Below are 20,950 nucleotides of genomic sequence, written 5' to 3'. Positions count from 1 at the left end.
AACAGATCACAGCTGAGGAAATTGCCTCAGAGGAAGAGGAAGAGAGAGGGGAGAATGTGCCTTCCTCAGTGATTAAGGACACGTGTGCAAAGTGGAGCAAGCTGCAACATTTTGTGGAGAAATATCGCCCTAACAAAGCTATTGCAAGCAGAGTCTGCAACATGTTCAACGACATTGCCTTGTCCCATTTTAGGCAAATCTTAGATGCCAGAAATAGACCTCGCTGGACAGATTTTTTGTGCAACAGGGATCCAGTGCCAGTAAAAGACAAAGAAGGAAAATTACCCCAGATAGGGACCTCATACCTGAAGTCCATACGGAGGGGGATTCCTCTTCCAACTAATACCCTCTCCTCCTCCCTCTCCCCTCCTTGTGTTTTCCATATGCCAACAAGGTCTTCAATAAAGGTAAAAGTGATATTAAATGTTCATTTATCCATTTCATTAGTCCTTTATATTAATTTCTTATTGTTTTCTATATATAAAACACTATTCTCTATAAAGTGCACTTTTTGTTAATACTTTTGGGAGGGAGGGAGTGAGTATGGAGGAGGTGAATGTATTCAGATATTTGGGAGTGGACATGTCAGCGGATGGGTCTATGAAAGATGAGGTGAATCACAGAACTGATGAGGGGAAAAGGGTGAGCGGTGCACTTAGAAGTCTGTGGAGACCAAGAACTTTGTCCTTGGAAGCAAAGAGGGGAATGTATGAGAGTATAGTTTTACCAACGCTCCTGTATGGGTGTGAAGCATGGGTGATGAATGTTGCAGCGAGGAGAAGGCTGGAGGCAGTGGAGATGTCATGTCTGAGGGCAATGTGTGGTGTGAATATAATGCAGAGAATTCGTAGTTCAGAAGTTAGGAGGAGGTACGGGATTGCCAAAACTGTTGTCCAGAGGGCTGAGGTGGTTCAGACATGTAGAGAATGGAGCGAAACAGAATGACTTCAAGAGTGTATCAGTCTGTAGTGGAAGGAAGGCGGGGTAGGGATCGGCCTAGGAAAGGTTGGAGGGAGGGGGTAAAGGAGGTTTTGTGTGCGAGGGGCTTGCACTTCCAGCGGGCATGCGTGAGCGTGTTTGATAGGAGTGAATGGAGACAAATGTTTTTAATACTTGACGTGCTGTTGGAGTGTGAGCAAAGTAACATTTATGAAGGGATTCAGGGAAACCAGCAGGCCAGACTTGAGTCCTGGAGATGGGAAGTACAGTGCCTGCACTCTGAAGGAGGGGTGTTAATGTTGTAGTTTAAAAACTGTAGTGTAAAGCACCCTTCTGGCAAGACAGTGATGGAGTGAAAGATGGTGAAAGTTTTTCTTTTTCGGGTGTCTGGAACAGAGTACGTAACTGGATTTCCATTATTTCTTATGGGAAATATTGCTTCAGTTTTCGTCGAATTCGGTTTTCATCAGACTTTCTGGAAGGAATTAATGATGAACACCGAGGTTCCACTGTACATTACCCAAATATAAACAAATAGTTTTACCAGTTAATTTATCTTATTCACTTCTTGTTCAAATTATTAATTTAATACCACATACATTCTGTATAGAACACATGTCTTATTATACTCCTAGAAAGTACTGAACTTGTTAGGCTCACATTTATCATTCATGGGGCTTACTAAACCTGGAGGAGCATACATTACATTCATGGAGAAACTCGAAACCCATAGACCAGGGCTGTACAACTGCGACTACATAACACCCGTTGGGGTGAAGGAAGTGTCACCAGGTGGCACATGAACAGTCCCAAGTATAAAATGGCATTTTATACTATGTATTCTTTGGTATATGAATATTTCATTAATACTAAAAAATTACATGAACCAAGGACAATGAATAATTAAGAACATAAGAAAGAAGGAACACTGCAACAGGCCTACTGACCCATGCGGAGCAGGTCCGTGTCCCCCCTCCCCAGATTAGCCCAATGACCCACCAAGTCTGGTCACTTCCACTTAAGGAAAGAGCATGGCATCAGACCTAGTAGCACAAGCTAGTCAGATCCAACTCACGCCCACCCACACCCAATCATGTATTTATCTAACCTATTTTTAAAACTACACAACGTTTAAGCCTCTATAACTGTACTCTGGAGTTTGTTCCATTCATCCACAACTCAATTACCAAAACCAGTGCTTTCCTATATCCTTCCTGAATCCGAATTTTTCCAACTTGAAACCATTGCTGAGTGTCCTGTCTTCGCTGGAAATTTTCAGCACGCTACTTACATCCCTTTTATTTATTCCTGTTTTCCATTTATACACCTCGATCATATCCCCCCTAATTCTATGCCTTTCAAGAGAGTGCAGATTCAGGGCCCTCAGTCTATCCTCAGAGGGAAGATTTCTGATACATGGGATCAACTCGGTCATCCTCCTCTGTATGTTTTCAAGAGCATTTATATCCATTCTGTAATACGGTGACCAGAACTGTGCAGCATAGTCTAACCAAGGATATATAGAGTTGAACAACCTGAGGACTTCTATTATTTATACTTCTAGATATGAAGCCAAGAATTCTGTTAGCTTTATTGCGAACACTAATGCACTGTTGTCTTGGTTTTAGATTACTGCTAACCAGAACACCTAAATCCTTTTCGCAATCAGCAGTATTAAGATCTACATTATTTAGTTTATATTTTGCATGGTTATTTTCCTATCCAATATTTAGAACTTTGCATTTGTCTACATTAAACTGCATCTGCCACTTCTCCAACCACTGCATCAGTCTATTCAAATCATCCTGGAGTGCTCATGTTCAAACCAAGTAAGCTTTTGGTAGCTCAGAGAGCTGGACCTTGCTTCAAATTGCTCATGATTAAATTTCATAACCAAAAGTTTTACTGAACTTTTTTTTCTGCTAAGATCAAGTAATTCACGTGTTTTGTTAACTTCAGCCAAATGGAAAATTTGTTTCTGTGTACTTTCCAATATATACTTTTCTTCTTATTACTAGAGTATTTTGGTTCAACAAATCTACAATAAAATGTGAAATCAATATATTTGGGTTGTTATTTCAATCTTTTATTATCAAAGATCTTTATGATATGGGATGCATGGGTTAAGATATATTTGTTGTGAGGATGCACAAGATAATAAAGGTTAGACAACCCTATCATAGGAGTTGCCTAATCAAGTTTGATCCAATGAAAGGGGCACTCCATTTATTGAATTAAAAATCAAAAGCCCATCACCAGCAGCAAGGCAACCTCTTGGAAGAGTTGGGGTAGTGGTATCTCGAAGATATCAATGCAGAATTCAGAATTCAGGGAAATTCCAGGAAATGTTTTCTTGCAAGCCTATTTACTTGCCTTACAAGACAAAGTAGTACATGAATTCATATGTATTATTATAGTCACATTGAAGTGTGTAGTGGAGAATGGGAGTGAGTGTATGAGGTTTGGTAATAAAATTATGGATGAGTGGAACAAATTCTCGAGTACTGTCATAGACGCTAAGACGTTGTGTAGTTTTAAAAATAGGTTGGATAAACACATGAGTGGGTGTGGGTGGATGTGAGTTGGACCTGATCCTCCCTTAAGTGATGTGTCTGACCTCACTAGGGCAAGGCATTGGCTTAAGCTGGTACGAGAATTGGAGCTGCCTCGCATAGGCCAGCAGACCTGTTGCAGTGTTCCTTCTTTCTTATGTTCTTATGTTTTGTGTACTCACCTAATTGTGGTTGCAAGGGGTCGAGACTTAGCTCCTGGCCCCGCCTCTTCACTGATCGCTACTAGTGTGTGTGTGGGGGGGGGATGAGTGTGTGAGTGTGCGAGTGAGTGTATGAGTGTGCGAGTGAGTGTATGAGTGTGCGAGTGAATGTATGAGTGTGCGAGTGAGTGTATGAGTGTGCGAGTGTGTGTGTGTGTATGTGTGTGGGGAAAGGGGTGATCTGTGCTGTTTCTCAGAGAGGTGTTGATGTTATGAGTAGAGAGAATGGAAGGGTGAAATAAAGGAAGTGACAGTTGGTGCTGTAAATCAGCTTGAAGTATTTAGTAAATCTGCAATAAGGGCAAGACTTTCTAATACAGACTGATAGCCATCATTCAAGTATCTAGTGGTGCTGGTATTATTATTATTATAATCAAAAAGAAGCACTAAGCCACAAGGGCAGTGGTGCTGGTAGCAAAAGCGTTATTATTATTATTATTATTATAAAAAAGCGCTAAACCACAAGGGTTATACAGCACAGCAAGGTGTGGAAGGATGCAGGGGTAATGGGTAGCAAGAGGGAGAGGGATGATTATTAGGTTATGAAGTGCAGCGGGGTAGTGGATAGTGCAGGGGTAGAGTGTAGCTAGAGATTAAGGTGGAAAGGACTGAGGAAAGTGCTCGAGACGTCATCATCAAAGTTTGTGTAGTAAATCAGTTGCTGCAAAAAAGTCAATGAGAGAGTCTGGAATAAAAGAGGGTCTATCAGCAAGAAGGGAAGGTAAAGAAAGGGCAGCAGAGTGGAGACGGCATTGGAGGTAAATTCTGCACACTCGTTGACAGAGTGGGCAGTCCAATAGAATGTGGCTAACAGATACTGGAACTTGACAATTCTCACAGAGAGGAACAGGATGCCTCTCCATGAGATACCCATGAGTAAGACAAGTGTGGCCTATGCAAAGACGGGAGAGAATGGATATCATCAGGCCCCGGTGCTGCTGGCCGGCACATGGAAAGCGTGGACTAATTCTAAAAGAGTAAAAGATACATTATATGGCTCCAATCCATCGGAGGATAAATTTAAGGGCAACTGCTCTTTGGTAGGTTTAGACGCAAGAAATGAGGGACAGAATCACGTGAAGCCCTTGGAAGATACGGACAAGATAGTTCCCGATTTCTGTGGCGACTTCTAAAGGTTCTGAGACATCAACTCCAGCAACCCGCAAAACGGGAGCTGGGTCCGGAGTGTACTTACCACACAATTTCCGCAGGTAATGGTAGACATGTAGTCTCGCCAACAAGTGCATTTAGCATCGCGTATGACACAACGAGCAACTGCCCTTGCCCGCTTAGTCCAACAGACACTCCGAGGTACGGTTATATCGATAATGGCCCCACGCAGCATGTTTTAATCGCACAGCGCAGGCGCATGTAGGAGACCACCAAGGTACACGTCTGAGAATGGCTACCTTAGGTTTGGGAGATAAAACGAGTCACAGTAGTTAGGACTAAGGTCGAAAATTAGTGCACCAGTTCATCAACAGATGACGAAAGGGGGTCCTCGCAACAGGTGGTAAGATGGGAGTACAAGTCCCCAATCTGTTTGAGCAAATTGCCAACGAGGGTTACGAAACGGCTGGGTTTAAGTAGCAGAAGTAAGAAGGATATGAAAGTGATCACTATCATGTAGAGAGACTATGTAAAATCAAGTGCAATTGGTGAGGAACAGATAGAAAGATCAATGCAGGAGAGAGACTGAGTGCGAGAGTCAAAATGGGTAAGAGCAACACCTGTATTTAAAACATGTAGAGGATGAGAAGCGAGAAGTCTCCAACTGATTACCATGAGAGTCGCAGTGGGACCCTCCCCACAGGTGATGGTGAGCGTTAAAATCACCCAAGAACAAGATGGGCTGCGGTAAAGAAGAAATTAAAAACGCGATATCAAAGATACAGAATGCATGGGAGGGAGAAAGATAGAGAGCAAACTGTAAACCATCTGTGTAAATAAATCCAAACTGTAGTATAATGCAGCAGGGAATGAATAAAACTTGTTGATACAGTATATCAATGCGCACAAGAAGCACGCTTTCATTAAATGATTCATCAGGTAAAGGATCTGAAGAATGTAATAGCACGTAGCCCAAAACAGGGTGAATGACAGCAGAACAAATTTTGGGCTCTCACAACCCAACACATACTGGGGACAATTGGGAGAGCAACACTTGGAGTTCTCCTCGATTGCCCCTAAGACCACGAATATTCCACTGTAAAAAAGACATTATGTACACAAATAAAAGTGGCAACAATATGAAATGATAAAACCTATGGGCTTTTAGGATCTGTAAAGTCAACATGTGAGGGTAACGGTAAGCGTGTAAGCAGGGAAGAATGTGAATGTTGTGGAGGAATAGGTGTTGCAAGTGTTGCGAAATAATAGGGGTAGGAGGAGTCGCGTTGGTATCCATCGGGGGTGTCATCTCCGCAATAGCGTCTAATGTCTCTGAAGTTAAGGAAGCCAATAATGCCATGATGTTAGAAACAGGAGAGGCATTGCAAGGAAAGATCGGAGTAACTATGGAGGCAACTCAAGAGGTCTGAGGGGGACAGGGAGCATGAACCTGGAGAGATGCGTCGGCTAGGGTAGAAGAGGCTTGCAGTGTAACAGGAGAGGAAGGAGGTTGGAGGGCAAATATAGAGGAAGACGGGGAGGGGGGGGACAGGGGACTATACGAGGGGGGATGAACCTCTACTTTCATGTGAGAGCTGGAAAGGGGGTGAGAACAAGGCTCCAAGGTAGGAGATACATTCTGCGCAGGTGATGGACACGAAGAATGTGTAGGTTTGCGAGGTCTCGTAGACTGAGAAGCAACCAAGTGAGATGAAGTAGTAGCAGGAAGTGGTGCGGAGGTAGGAGTGTCAGAGGACAAAACTGCAGAAGAATTAGAAACTGGGGCAACCCCAGAAGACACAGACGCAGAGGGATTGAGAGGCAGCAGGACCGTCGAGGTTGGAGGTCTTCGGGCTACCCAAGCATATGGGACACGAGGGAGTTTACCTTGAAGGCGGAACTGAGAGACAGCCATAGTGTAAGTGAGGACTTCACACTCATTAAGATAACGGATCTCTCGTTCATTACGATAAACCTGGCAATGGCGTGAAAAGGAAGGATGAGGTTTCCTGCAATTGAGACAAGAGGGGGGAAAACTACAAGACGTACTGGAATGATCTGCTGCACTGCAGACAAGGCATTCCGCCGCAGATCTGCAGTGTTTAGCGGGGTGTTCAAAACGCCAGCAATTACAACACTGTTGGGGAGTGGGAACTACTCGACGGACCTCTAGGCGATGTCCCGCAATATAGACAGAGGACAGAAGTTCATGGCAGTCGAAGGTTAAATGAGTGATGTTACTAGGAAAACGCCTCCACCCACGAGCAGGCAGGATGTACATATCTACCTTAAGAATAGGGAGGTTCTGAAGAGCTAATTGTTCTAAAATATCCTTGCTGCAAGACAAAAAATCGCTCTGTACAATGGTATGTGGCAAGACCACAGTACCACTGCAAGAATTAAGAGTAACGTGCTTAGGAATGGTGACTGGTATGTTATCTATGGAAGTGATGTGGGAGAGAGCATGAGCCTGCTCTGAATTCTGCACTGTTATAACATGCACACTGCTTCGAAGAGCGTGGAAGGATGTATTTTGGCCAACGTGCTGTAAAAGTGTTTTATCAATTCCGTGATCAAAAGATAATCAGTTTGAGATGACGTTTGTAAAGAAAAAGAATTTTGTCCATTGCGTACTTATTAGTCCGGTACGCAAAGGCAGTAAGTGTTGTGTATGTCGTTTTTGAGTGGTCATCGACGAACTGTCATCAGTAGGCTGTCTTGGACGCTTAGGAGTAGAACCATGGGCAGTCTGACTCGAGGGAGGTGGGCGATCCGAGAACCATCATACCGTATTCAGGGAGGCTGGATGCATTGTGATAGGTGTGCTAGAAGCAGTGGCATGAACAGAAATGGGTGACGCCACAGCACCTGAAGCAGGTGACGAGGCGTCACCAGCAAAGGTACAAGGGTATGAGAAGAGTCAAGAGAATGGTCTGATAACGAAGCCAGGTCAGAACAGGGTGTGGGATCAGAATGGGGCCTGGGAGAAGGGTGTCACAGGGCGAAGATTCCATAATAATAGATGCATCTTGTGTAATATCTTCTTTTTTGTTATTTTAAGAAAAAAAAAAAAGAAAAAAAGAGGGACAGCAGAGGGACAGTCGCTAGGAGGCACGGAGGGGCCGAAAGCTCCTCCCCTCATTCGAGAGGGCCTCGAGCCCACTGGCAGTGAAGATGCAGCATGGAACCCATGCCATACCCTACCCTTCACGCCAGTAAACCAGCGCCTCCGGGATAGCAGCCTCACATCCACTGAGCTACCCCGGCGGACAAAAGAAAGGACGATCAGAAACCCACCACAATGCACACCTCCTTTGGCTGCCACCCCCCAGAACCGATAGGCAGCTTCCAGAGATACACCCATCACCTAAAGGGCACCGCGTCCACGACCCGGAAATCCGGGAAGGGAGCAGGGTATCCTCAGACAATTCAGATTCCACGGCAAACTACACCACCCCTGAGGGACCCCACAGAGGGGGACGAACCCCAGCACACCAACCCCACCTAGAAACTGTAAAGCCAGGGAGGAGGACTCCAGAGGCTACAAACGGGACGGGGAAAAAGGGAAGGGAAAAAAAGAGGTAGTATGGGGAGGAAGGGATAGGGAAGGGAGGATTGGGGGTACTTAGATTCAGTCTAAGGAAGGAAACCAAAGGATTTGATTCCTGTGACCAAGAGCCTCTTCGCCACGTCAAGGAGCCCCCCTTGAAGAGGCAAAAGCGACAGGTGTAGGTAAAATCAATAATTTGTAACCAAGGCCACCTGCTTATATTGCATGCTGTGTCACTGTTTCATGGAAAAATAATTAGAGAAAAATCATATGGGTGTATATGCAATGAGATATACACTGCTCAGTGTGTACAACTTTCCCCTAGATGCAGTAAAACTGCTTTTATAATGATAGTTAAGAGAGAGCACTTCCCAATTTTGATAGAAAATTCTACATCAAAACCAAATTTAAACTGTATGAATAAATCACAATCAATCCAATATGTACAGTAAATTCAGGAAGTAATTGAAGGAAAAAAGTTAAAATAAAAATTAATAAGGTGCAATAATTAAAAGACGCCAATACACTGCAGCTAATCTTTATTTAGGAAAGGATAACCTTGACCATTACTATGAGATTGATGTTAGCCAGATATCTAGAAAGTTGGTGTGACTGCACAGTCAGTCAATCCCAATTACACAGTGACACCAACTACCCATCATTCCAGATGATAGGTGTATATATATACCAACTACCCATCATTCTAGATGATAGGCAGATATACCAACTACCATCATTCCAGATGATAGGTAGGTATATCAACTACCCATTATTCTAGATCATAGGCAGAGTTACCAACTACCCATCAGTCTAGATGATAGGCAGATATACCAACTATCCATCATTCTAGATAGGCAGATATACCACCTACCCATCATTCTAGATAGGCAGATATACCACCTATCCATCATTCTAGATAGGCAGATATACCAACTACCTACCTCTTAATCAAGGACTTGCTAGCAGATGATGTTTCCTTTCCAAGTCTTCTATTAATACAGAATATCATATAACATTTCAAGCTTATATTACATGGCTGCAAACCTCTGGCAAGACATAACCGATACACATGTTTAAAAATTGTCTACAGATGTCCAATTACGGATACCAAAATGTTGAAGTGAAAATACTCGCGGCGTAAGCATTGGTAAACCCAATGACAGTGCTAAATAGGCACAAGAAAAGAGCACGGAAAGAGCGGGTATGTTAATCTAACGTACACGTCACGGTTCAAAATACCCGACAATTCTTGGATCGAAGACGCAAAATGTAAATAAAATATATTGTAAAATTCGCAGTACAGTGAAAATATTTCTACCTTTTCATCCATCTAAATACTTACCAGAGACTTCAGTATAAAAAAACATGATATAAAATACAGTTATCCTGAAATAAAGAGGTTTTATTTGTTTTTTCAAGAGGAGCAACAAATTCCTGCATACACAGGTATTATCTGTAGTAATTCCCATGCTCTAAATTTTGTGCAATATTCAATACAGCAGACAAATGCACTAAAAGGAAATGTCGCTGCAAATATCAAACATTAAATAACGCAAGTTTTTAAATTAAATCGTATGTCTTCATATTAAATAATATTACCGCAGTTTTCATATGTTAAATGTGAAATTCTCACACTTAGCACAAATAAACTGTAACGTGGTCAGTTTTCAGACCTTTCCTTGGAAGTCAAAAGTATGCAATGCTGCAAAATCACAGCACTGCCTACTAGTAAAAGAAATTCCACACTTTTAAATTGTTGAAATGTTGGAAACTTCTTTTGGTGAGTCTGCTGGGGATCAGTAGTTAGGGCTGTAAATAAAAGGGTCTAATTAAATGCATGGGAAGCTCTTCAACTCAGAAAAACCTCAAAACGCAAAGTTGTAAACGTTCTAAAACGTGGAAACCGCAAGCATTTCGTGAAATACTGCACAGCTAACGCTATGCTGAAACTGACTCTCGGAGAAATAAGAGAAAAATTCGCGAATACCTGCGCACGAAACGTTTGAACTAGCTGGCCCAGTTAAATTGCCAGATGAAAAACAGCAGCAGCAAAATTTTAAAAAATGTCTTTTGCATCAAGAAACAGATGTGAAAATATATCCAATTTTCACACACACAATTTTTTTTGTTTCTTTTATTTACAGACATGGTTCTTAAAACCACAAGACTATCCCCAAATGCATCTTTTGTTAATTGTATTGCTATCCAATAAATATATAGTATCTGTATATACTGTATAAACAATCTATTCAAATTCATGAAAATTTAAAGTACTGTACTGTGTAAAATTTTCAAATAAATTCTTCATACATTTTAGTGTATCCAAATAATCGAACGCCTGAACAGTAATTCAGCTGGTAAATCTTCCATCCTACATCATCTTTAGTCTTCATGCTGATGTCTAGTACAATTATATTAAATGTGGCAGGAATTAGTACCACAGATTTTAAAACTATCAATCTTAGAATGCAAATTATTAAAAACAATATCTGAGGAACAAAGATACCATTCATCCAATTAAAAGATGAATATTAATGCCCTTTAGTATGCTCTATTTAAACCCCCTAGTTAAAAAATCTGGCCTGTTAAACAACTGCCTAATATTTAGCAGCTTTCTTTAACGTGTTTCTAACACGAGTTGACGATTCGTGGAATCATGTTTGATCAATTCTTTTCTTGGGGCAGCATACAATGTCTTACCATTAGCAACTATCTAATATAATGTCTTCACTTTTCATATACATGAATACAAGTCATTTAATAATTACTTTTAAATAAATAATTTGCAAATTCAAACCTTCATATACTACTGTAGATAATGCCATGAATACCAAAATAAAGCACAGAATTTAGCCAAATTATAAAACTTAATAAAACTTTTCCTAAACACACTATTTATATAATGATTCTTGTATTTAACATTTTATGTAGCAAAAACTATTGCTACTAACAAAGGGTAAAAAATGATTCAGTCCACTGTTATAAACAGAGACAAATGAAAAACCAGAAAAACTTTTTCAAGCAAACATCGCAGCTCTCAACAAACTCACTGACTCCATGGATTGTAAGCAGCAAAAAGCGAATTCTGACTCTGTGAGGCAGATTGCGATGGTTTTATAGTTGTAGGAGCAGCCTTGCTGGAATTACTGGACAAGCCAGTAGGCCAAACAGGTGGCACCATGCTAGGGTGTGGCACCCCTGTAGGTGCAGGTACACCTGTTGGGGCTGGTACACCAGTTGGCACACCACTAGAGCTATGACCCTTCATCAAATTAAGGATCCTCTCCTGCAATTCTGACTGCTTACTTCCTGAACTCCCTACAGCTCCATGTGTCATCATAGGAGCAGCTACTGGAGCAGGTGACACATGTGAGGACATGCCATATGTACTATACATCCCACTATGTACACCTGATATGCCACCATAACCTGGGTAGGCACTGCCTGAAACAGCAGCTGCTGTTGGGGAAGCCACACTGACAGTGCTAGAGGTAGCAGCAGCAGCAACTGCTGCAGCAGCTGCTGCAGCAACAGCAGCAGCAGCAGCAGCATTGGCTGTGCCTGCTGCTGAAGTACTCTGGTTCACAGGTGTGTCAGACCTCACAACAGTGTTGGAACCGTAATTATACCCAGGGTATGTAACTGCCATGGGTCGACTTGCACTGGCTCCTGGAAAACAAAATATTCAAAACCAAAATCAGATTTATGAATACTTAGAGAAATGCCTAAGCATCAAATAGCTTAATTTAATAATCAAAAGAATACTTCTGTAACTTACCAGATATTATTTTACAGAGAGGTAAAGAGCATTTCACAACTAAATCTTCAACAGAGAATACACTGAAAAGGTTAAAATATCCAATCATTCTGCAAAGGCTCAAACCTGAAGTAAAAACAATATTCTTTATAGCAGACCAAGTAAAAGGGATGAGCAAAATGTTAAAACATTTTTTGAAGAAAAAGAAAGGCAGATGAGAAAAAGTATGTGCAAGTATAATGACAGGAAAGAAGCTCAAATACCTTTCTCCATACAAAATTGTCATGCACTTGGAACAGTTATGTCATGAGGACATCTACATTTCTGGAATTTTAAACATTTATGTCTTTCAGCTGCTGAGAATATTCTACAACCAAAAATTTAGTTATAAGAATTAATCAAATTATGAATTAGCAAAACTAAAGAAATGCAGTCCCTATCACTGAAGCACAGCAACAAAAATGAATTCACAAATGTGTTTCATTACGATATAAACAATTAAAAGCCAAGCTTTTACAATTATAACAAACACAAATTAACTTATTTTCTGCCAGCTTATCAAGCGGTTTTAAATAAAGTTTTATATTAGTTAAGAACTTAGCAGTTCTACAAACACCTTTACAGTATTTAGTGTTGCTCAACACTTTCAGCAGAAGTAAAATTTAATACTGTACCTGAAACTCTTACACATATCTCAAGAAGTATGCCAGTAACCATACTTAAGAATAATACTCAAGACATGCTTTTAAAATCTCAATGATAAAAGCTACATTTAAAAGGGAAAGTAGACCGAAGGGAGAAAGAAAAGGGAAGATGGTCAATAAGAAGAGGCAAGAATGGGATATAATAAGGGAGGTAGGAAGGAGAGGGAGATGAAGGAAAAGGAACTGAAACAACAGGATAAAAAAAGAGACTATTAATAAAGAATGGATGAAGGATATGCTGTGAAGAGCATAATGGGGCCTAGCAAGCATGGCTCATGCTATGAGGAAAATGTAGGTACAGGTGCATCTCATTTATCATGGGGTCATGTAACTGAAAACCCTGATCAACCAGTTCACCAGATCTGTCTCAGTTTAGTCAGAAATCTGAGGTGAGATGTCACTAGTTTTGTTTTATTTCTGATTCAAACTCCATGTGAAGCAGCTGCCACACAATCCCTGCATGACCTGCTGATTACCACAAGGCAACTGAAACAAGATCAAAGCATCTTACCTATTTTTGCATGTGTGTGTTACAGAAAGTGTAATTCTACACCACCTAAAAGTGAAAATAATTATTTGTTTGGTCATGTACACTGACTGTTGATCTACATTGCAAATAAAACTGAACTACAGTTTAGAGGCTTCACAACATTCTTATGATTGTAACAATGAGATATCAACCTTTTAGGTGAAGGAATGAAAGATTTGCACTAAAGCTCCTGGTACACAAAAGTGATAGCTGTCTTTGAAGTGCTTGTCTATGCACAGGTGCCCAGTACCTAAATGGTATAACAAGTGTGTCTGGATTGCTCAATAAACTGCCAAAGATTGGTATGATGATAATTTTGTACCTAAGGCCAAGAAGTACTGCAAGAATGCCAGGCTTCATAGCAACCGTTAGATTGTACTGCTGGTACTAATCCTGATTTTGGAGTTTCATGCAACACTGGTAAGTCTCAAATTGCTGAATTAGCAAAATATGCCAAAGAGCTATTTTAATTTGTCAAATTATATAAAAAACATTGAGAAATGGATTAGGCACAACATTATTATGTATGTGAATCAAACACTCAATGACTTTAAAATTATTCATTTTGTCTTGAACCCAAATGCTCCAGACAACAATGAAAGTGTCGATGATAAGGCAACAGCTCCAAAAAAATAACATAGCAATGGAAAAGTCTATATCCAATTCATGGTTTAGATAATTAACTAACCAGTGTAATACCATGTACATTTATAAAATATGGGACACATTTACAGTCATCAAAGCTAGACTTAATTAAAGCCATGACATTGATGTCATTATAAAAGGATTCAAATGGCATTTTTGGGGGGGGGGGGGGGAGGGAAGGGGGGTTGCTTCCTGTAACACCTACTTGAGTGGCATTCCTAAGAAAAAATGGTGAAGACCAAATGGCATACAGAATGCACTGGAAAATTTTGAGTGGGCCAGATTTAAGTCTTCAAAAGGGCTTCACAAATAAAAACACTATTACAAAAGATAAACACATTAGTTGTGAACATAAAAATATCATGTCATTGTTTTTATGTTACTGAACATAACATGCCAGATTTCTTTTTATGTCTCCTAACTGTTTTGAAATGCCAAATCAGACAGTTACAGTGTACACTAAGAAGTTGGGTCTTGTTTGTTATTATGACATCTACTGTACTGAAACAACTAAACCAAAAATTGAAGATGAAAACCGGACATTTCAGTTTGTTCAGAAGCATTATCTAGTCTCAACTTGTAGAATATTTCTTCACAAATATGTGGATCCAAAACGTGTTGAAATTTTTTTTATCAAAAGATAAAAGAAAAGGATAATGTTTTTTTCTATTGTATTTTTTCTTGAAACATATCTTCCATTTTTTCTGCAAATCAGAAATCAGGGAAAAATAATGTTGAAACTACAAAGGATAAAAGGGAAGCAGAGAGGACACAAGAGACAAATGATATAAAGTGGGATGCAAGACAAACTACAGCAATTTTAATTAACTAAATTGTATTTATACATTTGTGATTATTCATTGTTGATTCTTAGCACTGTAATTATCTCTATCACCAAACACTAATTCAATTAATAACAAATGCTTGCAGCATTCTTGCTTTAGAATTTGTATTCAAGTACAGTATCTGTGCTTAAACAAAACACTAGGACTGCAAAGGAAAACCCCAGGCATCATTATTTAGACTTTGGGGAACAAGTTACTAGCACACAGGTTAAAACTCACCCTATCAGGTACCTCTACACTGAAAAAAATGCAGACTACCACCTTTTCAGGCAGAAGGGGTCTCCCTGCAACCTCCACAGCAGCTATATCAAGTTGTTTCCACTCTTTTGAAGTCTGACTGTACAACCCATCTTCCACCATAAATGAGCAGGTGGTTTCCAACTATTTAAGTAATGACAGATGGTGAACCCTCTTAAACTAAATAAAACTTACCATATTTTTACAATTGTTTCAAATGACCTATTTCAACTCTGCATCATAAATTGATTATAACACAAACACCACCACACTCTAAATTCTTAAGTGGTAACTCAGTATAATGTATACTGTATACTACCAGGCCACTAACTACAAGCACAACTGTAATTATTCTCTTTATCCATCTGTCTACTCACTCAAAATTAATTCCCATCACATATGCCAATTCATCTTCTTCATCTGGCAGCATCATGCATCATTCCCTTGCATTTACTGGTCTTACCTACTCTCCTACATTAAAAATACAAATCATACAAACTGATGTCATTCTTCTGTCCCTTACCCCATACTGACTTATGCCACCCTAACAAAAAATTTAAAAGTGCCTCTGAGGTTTGCAGAAAAAAAAATGACACTTAAGAAAGGAATAAACAGCACTTAGTGAGTGAGTGACAAGAAGAAAGTGATGGACTGCAAAGAAAAATCATCATAATTTGGCCTAAGATGCTAGTACAAAATAAGATAAGCACTCATTCTAGGACTGATCAAGTAGTGGAAACATTAAGAAGAGGGGAATATAAAAGTAAGGAGTATGTTTAGAATGATGGAAAAACATGGACATAATTTGAAGTTGCTGAGAATATAGCAAAGATGTGTTCCCGAACATTTGACAAACCCAGGCAAAATGGGATTATCAGTGGAAGCAGACTAAGTAAAAACCAAAATATAATATGAAGCTAAGGAAAACTATTTAAATTAAGAAACAGGATTCATAAGAAAAATGGCTAAACATAGCAAGATAAATACCTTTAAATTAAAGGAGTTGGCCAGTGAGTTGAAAAAAAGAAAGAAAATTAAAGATGAAAGACTAGCAAAGAAAGTATAGATGGACAGTCTCTAGATTTAGCAAAGGAATGATTAATTATTATTATATTAATGGAAAGCCCTAAGCCTGTATGGGTAACTCAACTCTGCAGAAAGGGGTAAACAAACAAACAAACAAAACAGTAAGTTAAGTAGTGGGAGAAACCCTCCACTTCTAATCAAACAAATATAAAGAACATGATAGCACAGAGCATAAATTCAAGTTACATTCTCCAGACTTGAAGATAAAAAGGCTTCTCTAGAATTTAAGAAGAAATGTCACATATAAACACTAACAATAACAAGAAGTTGCAAAGTGATCTGTGTCCTATTAAAAAAATAATTAAAAGTATTACTCAAAAGAAAAAAAGGAAAATGGTATTCTCTATATCAATCAGCAGCTTTCACATTTCAAAATGCTATGGTACACCTATGATGCTAAGATGTGTATCATAATATTAAAGAGGTTGTGTGTTGTTAGAGATATCATCTATAGAGTTAATGCATATTTAAAAAAAAATAAAATAAAAGGTACAACCAGGAGTTAAACTCACCTGAAACAATACTGCAAACTCCACAATGCCAAAAGAAAGGGTTTCAAGTCTGATACAGTATTGGGCATGATGTAGAATCCTATGTCTACAACACAAAGTGAAAATTTAAGTCATTTTCAAGATTATGTGCAGGAAATTTCTATCAGCTTCAATGACTCCACTTCCACAGCAGTGCCAACCGGTGATCTGCTCCGCTGTCTCCACTTCCTCATTACCTTTTCAATGAACACTGTTTTCTCCTTACTTGTACCTTCCTCTCTCTTCCTGTTTCATCTTTTCAATTTTTTAACCTGCTGAGGCAATCCTCATTCTTTCAGTGCAAGCAAGCAGCATCATTCATTCATTGCAAAATGTGCAAACTGTTTCCAGAAATTAAAAATACCTGAATCTATACACAGTAAACTCTCTTACAACATGACCTCGTATTGTGTTATTTTGTTGAAAAGCTATTAAAAAAAAAGTGCAACCAAAAATTTGCTAGTGAATGAAAATTTTGTTATTACATTCCATAAAGTGTTAACGAATAAGCTAAAATGCCAAACATTGGTAGTACATGCTACAGCATCAAGTTACACGTAGAATTTGGGAACTACAAGACATGGTCAATGACTTCTTCCTTCTACTGACAACTGTCACTTGTAGAAGCATTCTCAAAGCATCTTATGCCTACATTCATCAAGCTATTTTGGTTATTTTCATCATTCTATCTGGCCTTTGGATATTAACCGTGGCACCCAAAAAAAGAATGCTAGTGATGCTGAAAGAATTAGAAGAATAAACATAAATTAATAATAACTTTGTTGAAGAAAATGCAAGTGTTACATGTGTTTGGAGGTGATGAACATTGATGGACATTGCCCATGAGTTTTGTGTGAATGAATCAACCATTCATGCAATTAGAAAAAAAAAATTAAGAATTTGTGCATTAAATAGCACAGACTGAAACCTGCTCAAAAGAATGACAAAGAGGAGCTTGCTGGACATCTAAGATGGAAAAGCAGCTGAATGTGCAAATTGAGGAAAAAACAAGAAAATTAACCTCACTTAGTGCTCTGATAATAAGTCATAAAGACTTATTATAAAACTGAACTGTGTGAGAAGAAAAGTCTGCTGAATGCTTTGGATAGTGTTCAAGAACAGTCATCTTCATGACAAAGCTTTCTGGCCAGCTCTATAAAGTACTGCAGGGTAAAACATATCAGAGATGCATTACAGAATACTTGACCACTCTAATGCAGTCATCAACCGTTAACAATTTTGTATCCACATCAACAGACAAACCACACCTTAGCCCATTAGGCCTGCATCAACCCTCTCTACACACTTCCATTTCAAGAAGAAACCACAACCAGAATGTATGTTAAGCTATTCTGTAGTATAAAAGAAAAAAATTATCTGGAAAATATGGATATTTTTGGAATGAAACACTATTTTTCGATATATTCTTCACTTCACACATGACTTAATATTAATCACTAATTTTCAGGATATTAACCTTTTCACTGTCCAGATTTCCAAAATTAATATTGCTCCCAGTGTCCACTTTTTTAAAAAAAAAAAAATTTTCTTCTGAAATGGTAGAGAACCTTTTTTTTTTTTTGAAGATAATGATACCAAAGGTACAAAATTTGATGGAAAACTAATGGAATTGTGCAGCCAAATTTGAGTCCTATTGCTCCTTTTGACCAAATTTTTATCTAATTTGCAAGTTTGTCTTCCACCATCAATTGAGCACAAAGAAACTGCCCATTCAATTATGACATCTACCCAATAAAATGCAAAGAAGTTGGTAATTTGGCCAATTTTACACAAAATTAAAAAAATACCAATATAACCTTTTCAGGGTCGAGAGGCCCTCTCCTAAACTTGTTCTCAGGGTCGAAAATTTTTCGGGGGGGGGGGGGGAATATTTTTTTTTTTCTTACGAAAAGATAGAGAATCTTTTCCCGATCATAATGACACCAAAAGTATGAAATTTGATGGAAAACTTACAGAATTATGCTCTCGCGAAGTTAGCAGTCTCGACGATGTTTAGACATCAGCGATTTTGCCCACTTTGAGCCCTATTTTCGGCCAACTCCAGTATATTAGTTGACAAAAATCATAACTATTTTGCTAGAATTCCATTTTTTCTATCGAATGAGTACAAGAAACCACCCATTTACCAATTTCAACTATCCAATAAAGTGGTCAGAATTTAGCAATTTTGCCAATTTCACACAAATTTCAAAAGATGCCAATTTCCGAATAGGGTCCAGAATAAACAAGAAAGACATTCCTGGCACTAAAATAACAAGTTCTCTGTTCGTTAGTCATGTCCCCAGGCCCCTCTTATATTTCTTTGGCTTTCCACTTTGAATTTTTATTCTTACAAAAAATAGAAGATTTACTGTTATGCAGACTACTGCATTAGTGTAGAAATGGTATAAATAATATCAGCGCACTTGTGAAAGAACATTAGACTCACCAGTTAACGTGTATTGGACACTTGGCATGATTTGTTTACTTTTGAACTTTGGTAAAAATCAAACATTTCTGCTACTTTGAGCTCAACTTTAAGGTACTTTTCATTGTGAAACCAATCAAAATCATCTCAATTTCTATAATATGTATTCCATTCTATAAAATGAGACCAGGAAAACTAGAATACAATCATAAATACCATACGAAAATACAGTGCAAAGTCGCTGTTTTAATCCAAAAACACGGTCCAAGTTTTTTCTCATTACGCACTGTGCTGCAGGATTTTTTTTATACTGCGCACACTGACCACATAGACCCATTCTTTCATATGTAGGCCTACCAGCTTTCTCTCACTAGATTTGAGGGCGCTAGAATTTAGGCGCACTAGTACATCAAAAACCCTGGGGCGTAAGCCGTACTAGTACAGCCGAAACCCTGAAAGGGTTAAGAAATGATTATACTTAGTGAACAATGTATGCCGATGGGGATAATAATAATTTATAATAATAATAAATAATAATCGCTCTGTAATGCTTTAAATATCAGCTACCAAACCTATATGAAATACGTATGACATTTAACCCTTTCAGGGTCGAGACGCCCTCTCCTAAACTTGTTCTCAGGGTCGAAAATTTTCCAGAAAAAAATTTTTTTTTTCTTATGAAATGATAAAGAATCTTTTCCCGATCATAATGACACCAAAAGTATGAAATTTGATGGAAAAAGTACGGAATTATGCTCTCTCAAAGTTAGCGGTCTTGCCGATGTTTATGCACTGGCGATTCTGTGCACTTTGAGCCCTACTTTTGGCCAATTCCTGTGTACTAGTCGACAAAAATAATATTTATTTTGCTAGAACTCCATTTTTTCTATTGAATGAGTACAAGAAACCACCCATTTACCAATTTCAACTACCCAATAAAGTGGTTAGAAATTGGCAATTTTGCCAATTTCACACAAATTTCAGAAGATGCCAATCTCCAAATAGGGCCCAGAATAAACAAGAAAGACATTACCTGGCACTAAAATAACAAGTTCTCTGTTCGTTAATCACGTCCCCAGGCCCCTCTTATATTTCTTTGGCTTTCCACTTTGAATTTTTATTCTTACAAAAAAATTGAAGATTTACTGTTATGCAGACTACTGCATTAGTGTAGAAATGGTATAAATAATATCAGCGCACTTGTGAAAGAATATTAGACTCACCACTTGACGTGTATTGGATGCTTGGCATGATTTGTTTACTTTTGAACTATGACAAAAACCGAACATTTCTGCTACTTTGAGCTCAATTTCAAGGTACTTTTCATTGTGAAACCAGTCAAAATCATCTCAATTTCTGTAATATGTCTTCCATTCTATAAAATGAGACCAGGAAAACTAGACTACAACCATAAATACCATATGAAAATACAGTGCAAAGTCGCTGTTTTAATCCAAAAACACAGTTGGAGTTTTGTTTTTCTCATTACGCACTGTGTGCTGCAGGATTTTTTTTATACTGTGCACACTGACTACATAGACTCATTCTTTCATAAGTAGGCCTACCAGCTTTCTCTCACTAGATTTGAAGGCGCTAGAATTTAGGCGTACTAATACATCAATAACCCTGGTGCGTGAGCTGTACTAGTACGTCGAAAACCCTGAAGGGGTTAAAGCACTCCAGAGCGATTAATATATTTTATTATCATTATTATTGATGGGACAAAGATAGAAATGTTAAAAGCAGGTGGGGATATAATTTTGGAGTGGTTGGTGCAATTATTTAATAAATGTATGGAAGAGGGTAAGATACCTAGG

At 38.8% G+C, this 20,950-nt stretch overlaps 1 protein-coding gene across 3 annotated transcripts in view; it reads right to left on the bottom strand.

The window, feature by feature from the left end:
* Nucleotides 1–8,894: 8,894 nt before the first annotated feature.
* Nucleotides 8,895–20,950, bottom strand: part of Neos (nuclear receptor coactivator protein neosin) — a 172,944-nt gene continuing 160,888 nt past the window's right edge. For all 3 annotated transcript variants that reach the window (XM_053793816.2, XM_053793818.2, XM_053793817.2), the window contains one exon: nt 8,895–12,041. In XM_053793816.2, the coding sequence (XP_053649791.1) occupies nt 11,419–12,041 (623 nt within the window). In that variant the 3' untranslated portion in view covers nt 8,895–11,418. The remainder of the gene's footprint in view (nt 12,042–20,950) is intronic.

This window comes from Cherax quadricarinatus, chromosome 65 (assembly GCF_038502225.1).
Source record: "Cherax quadricarinatus isolate ZL_2023a chromosome 65, ASM3850222v1, whole genome shotgun sequence".
Taxonomy (NCBI): Eukaryota; Metazoa; Arthropoda; class Malacostraca; order Decapoda; family Parastacidae; genus Cherax; species Cherax quadricarinatus.
The sequence above is the reverse complement of the archived record's forward strand: the minus strand, read 5'-3'. Positions and strand labels throughout refer to the sequence as shown.